This window comes from Palaemon carinicauda, chromosome 16, assembly GCF_036898095.1.
Source record: "Palaemon carinicauda isolate YSFRI2023 chromosome 16, ASM3689809v2, whole genome shotgun sequence".
NCBI classification, from domain to species: domain Eukaryota; kingdom Metazoa; phylum Arthropoda; class Malacostraca; order Decapoda; family Palaemonidae; genus Palaemon; species Palaemon carinicauda.
Genome location: NC_090740.1, coordinates 29,439,858 through 29,444,857, shown reverse-complemented (window position 1 = coordinate 29,444,857; position 5,000 = coordinate 29,439,858). Strand labels below are relative to the sequence as shown.

Below are 5,000 nucleotides of genomic sequence, written 5' to 3'. Positions count from 1 at the left end.
AGAGAATAAAGGTCGAAGATTAAAAACTAGTACATTTTATACACGGAATGGAATAATAAAATTAAATTCTTCAGCTGCGATTATTTAATAACTATTCTGCAATTTACAAAATCGATTATCCGTATCGGCGGCCACCGGAGAATCCACCCCCGATGGAACCACCATTGCCTCCAAATCCTCCTCCATGTCCACCACCAAAAGAGCCACCTCCAATGGAGCCTCCATTACCACCTCCAAATCCTCCTCCGTGTCCACCACCAAAAGTGCCACCTCCAAAGGATCCTCCTTTACCGCCTCCAAAGGATCCACCTCCGATGGATCCTCCTCCAAGTCCACCTCCAAAGGATCCTCCTCCGAAACCACTGCTTCCATAAGAACGGCCACCGAGGGATCCACCTCCAATGCCGGCTCCATGACCACCACCGAAAGATCCACCTCTTCCTCCAAATCCACTTCCTCCTCCAAATCCACCTCCGCCGAATCCGCCTTTACTACCACCTGCGTGGCACAGGGCCACGACTGTGGCTAAGGCGGTGATCAGCAATAGTTTCTGCAAAGGAAATAAAGTAGTCTAATAATGTCTTGCCAACTTAAAAACTTTGTGAATTGATTTAACTCGGAGAGAAGAGGAAAAATAACTTAATGATTTCTTTTTTAAATAGAATAAATACTGAAGCCCTGGCATCAATATCATTTATGTTATTTTCTTGTTATCTTGTGTCAGTTTGTGATTCTTTTGGCGTTTATATCTATTCCTTACGGTATATTATCACCTGACATTCATATAGAAATCCACCTTGAATAATGTTAAGAGAGAATATTCTAAAATAAAAAACAATTGTAATTTTCTCGGATTTACAATAATAAAAGCATTAGATATTTACTGTTGTAGAGGTAAATCCAACTTCAAATATATAAATAAATTGATTTCTAAAAAAAACTTTTAATATTTGCAACTTTTTTGAGTGATATTGTTAAAAAAATATTCTCCAAATTTCTTTTAAAATTCTTTTCCCTTCATATCTATACTATAAAAAAGTAAAAATCTCCTTCTACGTAGTCCACACATTATGGGGACCACACTTGTAATGACTGAGAGGTGAACTTCAGAAGCTATAAAAGAGTTAAAGCCTTGTAGAGATATGAAGGCTGTCAATAATCCTTACCATTATGTGGAAGAGTTCTTTCTTTGGGGAAGGAAACAGTGGAACTGTGTCTTCAGCTTCGCCGTGTATCGCTTTTATACTCTCTTGTGGAAATCTCTCTTAGACTTAATTGGGAAGGTCCTGCAAAAGAAGGGCAAGAGTTTGCCCTTGGGGAAAAAAAAACTTGCTTCAGTGACTAATCTGTGTTTGCGTTATTGCTTTTCCCATTTGTTCATTCTCTCTCTCTCTCTCTCTCTCTCTCTCTCTCTCTCTCTCTCTCTCTCTCTCTCTCTCTCTCTCTCTCTCTCTCTCTCTCTCTCTCTCTACATACATACCATAGCAAAATATATATAGTTTATATTTATATATGAATATATATACATATGATATATATATATATACATATATATATATGTGTGTGTGTGTGCGTGTGTGTGTGCGTGTATATATATGTATGTATGTGCGTGCTGAAAAAGCTGGATACTATAGGCCTAAGGGCTCCAACAGGGAGAAATAGCCCAGTGAGGAAGGGAAAGGAATAAACTATAAGAAGAATGATTAACAATTAATATAAAATCTTTTAAGAACAGTAACATCATCAAAATCGATATTTCATACGTAAACTATAAAAAGATGTTTATATCAGCCTATTCAACATAAAAATATTCGCTACACGCTAGAACTTTTGAAGTTCCTATGATTCAACTATCTGATCAAGAAGATCATTTCACAACTTGGTCACAGCTGGAATAAAACTTCTCAAATACTGTGTAGCATTAAGCTTTATGATAGAGAAGGCATGAATACTAGATTTAAAGTATACCTAGTATTACAAACAGGATGCTACTGTCTGGGAAGATCTCAACGCAAAGGATGGTCAGAATTATGAAAAATTTTATGCAACAATCAAAACGAACTAACTGAACAACGGTGACAAAGATTGATATCTAGATCAGCAATAAGAAATTAAATAGAACAAAAGTTCTTGTCCAACTAATTAAAATGAGATTAGGCAGCTGAACACCAGACAGTAGAAAAATGCTCGAAACAAAAAATAATGAAAGAATTAAAGAACCTCAGAATAGATTTATCACCGAAATATTTTGGAAGACTTTCTCAATAAGTTATTTTTTGTGCAATTGAGGAAGAGACACACCGAATATGTTTCAAAAAAGTTAATTTCCTATCAAGAATCTCACCTATAATTTCAAAAGAGTCATACAAATTTAAAGAAACATTATCAATGTTGAGATCCGGATATTGAGGAGCCACTATCCTTTCAACTTCATACTTCATAATTTCACCACGCAGTATTTTTTCTTGGCCTTTACTAAAGGATTCAGAAACCTCAGATCTACATTCAGGAGATGGGATTGATGCAAAGAGAGTAGCATCATTCACATATGCAACGAGATTCTTTTCTATTCCAAACAACAGATGATGTGTGTGTGGTATGATAAATAATAGTCAAGGAACACTTCCGAAAAAGAAAAAACAATTCGCCCATGTGAAGCAAGCTTAATACCACAACGAATACTCAAATTCACTTCGTTTTCTTCTTGGGGATGAATATCAACGGGAAAGATAAAGGAGGCTAAAATAAAATTTAATTAAATATATGAAAAAGTCGAAGAAAAAAAAATATATACAGTATATATTATGCAAAATATTTCATGATAATAAAAATGGATGGAATAATGAAAAATTACGGAGTAAAAAAAAAATATAAAAGAAAAGATTAACAATATTCAAGACTCCAAGAACCGAAAACATTATCCGACTATTACTAAAAAGATAGATTTATATGTAGTGAAATAACGGGTATATTTAAATAGTAAAATGATAACGCAAACACGGATTAGTCACTGAAACAATTCTCATTTTCCCAAGGTCAACCTCTTTCCCTTTTTCACATAACCTCACTGCATAAGGCCAAGAATGATACCCTCAAGAGAGTATAAAAGCACCAAACGGCAAAGCTGAAGACACAGTCCCAGCGTTTCTTTCCCCAAAGAAAGAACTCTTCCACATAATGGTAAGGATTATTGGTAGCCATTAAATTTCCATGTGGCTTAAAGTCTTCCGTAGCTTCAATCTTTAATCATAACAAATGTGGTCCTCATAATGTGTGGACTGCTTATGTTTATTTCTTCTATTTATTATGAGAATAAATGAAAATGTCTTTTTAAAGATATTTGATAAAAGTTTAAAAAATCACAAAAAAAAAACACTAAAGAATGCTGTGAATAATCAAGAAAATATTCTTTGTAGTTTACTTTAACTTTAAAACAGTATAAAAAAAACTAATACTTTTATTATCATGACTCAGATAGGTCAATTAGTTGTCGTTTTACATTAAAATATTCTTAGTTAACTTTACTCTAGGCTGATATTGATACTAATTTCTGGTTTCAATTTGAGGAAAAGATCTAAAAGTCAATTGGAATCACAACATTAAAAGTGAAATCAATAACCTAAAATAACAAGAAAATAACGAATATGATATTAATTGCAAAGGATTGAATGTCTGGTCATTTTATAGAAGAAATCACCCAAATATTTTATTCTGAATGACATGAATTCCTAATGCTCTTTTGCTTACAAAAATGATTAAACAATTTTATTTCCTTTGCAGAAACTATTGCTGATCACCGCCTTAGCCACAGTCGTGGCCCTGTGCCACGCAGGTGGTAGTAAAGGCGGATTCGGTGGAGGTGGATTTGGAGGAGGTGGTGGATTTGGAGGAGGAGGTGGATTTGGAGGAGGATCTCTTGGTGGCGGTCATGGAGGAGGCATTGGAGGTGGATCCCTCGGTGGCCGCTCATATGGAAGCCGTGGTATTGGAGGAGGATCATTTGGAGGTGGACACGGAGGAGGATCCTTTGGAGGTGGACAAGGAGGAGGATCCTTCGGAGTTGGATCTTTTGGAGGCGGTAAAGGAGGATCCTTTGGAGGTGGACAAGGAGGAGGATCCTTCGGAGGTGGATCTTTTGGAGGCGGTAAAGGAGGATCCTTTGGAGGTGGACAAGGAGGAGGATCCTTCGGAGGTGGATCTTTTGGAGGCGGTAAAGGAGGATCCTTTGGAGGTGGCTCTATTGGTGGTGGACAGGGCGGAGGATTTGGAGGAGGTCATGGTGGTTCCTTGGGAGGAGGTGGATTCTCCGGTGGTCGTCGATATGGATAATAGATTTTCCAAATTGCATAATAACTATTAAAATGATGAAAAAAAAAATCATTCTATTCAATGTATAAAATTCTGTTTGTTTCAAATTATACTATTTTATAATATGATTCAATCTATTCTTTAAATCAAGTTAAAGTACATGTTTTGGTTATAAAGGGATTACCCTGACTCCCTGGATTAAAAAGAAAAAAATTATGAGCAAAAATAGCATGTGACAGTTTGAAATAAAAGAATTTTAAAATGGCTTTTCTTTTTTTCTGAACAAAGGAAATATTTAGATATTTATGTTTCTCATAGCATTTAATACTGAAGTAAAATTTGCAGAAAACGAATATTTTTTCAGAAAATTTAAGAAACCTCTCTCTTATGAAATCTGAAGACTTTATTCCTGAAGTATATATTTGGGAAATCAAACACTATATGAATATCTTCTGATGTGCACGCTAATTAATTTTTTAACAAAAGCATGTTTAATTTTACCAAAATACCATTTGATTTCATACATACATATATATATACATATATACATATATATATATATATATATATATATATATATATATATATATATATATATATATATATACATATACATATTAATATATATATACATATATATATATGTGTGTGTGTGTGCTTGTGTGTGTTTGTATATATGCATATATATATAT

The 5,000-nt window shown here is 34.5% G+C and overlaps 2 protein-coding genes across 2 annotated transcripts; one reads left to right on the top strand and one right to left on the bottom strand.

Moving 5' to 3' along the window:
- Positions 1–115: 115 nt before the first annotated feature.
- LOC137655200 (uncharacterized) lies at positions 116–784 on the bottom strand. The gene is made up of 2 exons (XM_068389083.1): positions 779–784; positions 116–550 (listed from the first exon to the last, which is right to left on the bottom strand). Exons 1-2 carry the CDS (start codon positions 782–784, stop codon positions 116–118), a joined length of 441 nt encoding a protein of 146 aa, XP_068245184.1.
- A 358-nt stretch (positions 785–1,142) lies between these two features.
- LOC137655199 (uncharacterized) lies at positions 1,143–4,437 on the top strand. The gene is made up of 2 exons (XM_068389082.1): positions 1,143–1,283; positions 3,781–4,437. Exons 1-2 carry the CDS (start codon positions 1,143–1,145, stop codon positions 4,327–4,329), a joined length of 690 nt encoding a protein of 229 aa, XP_068245183.1. The 3' UTR covers positions 4,330–4,437.
- Positions 4,438–5,000: the final 563 nt, after the last annotated feature.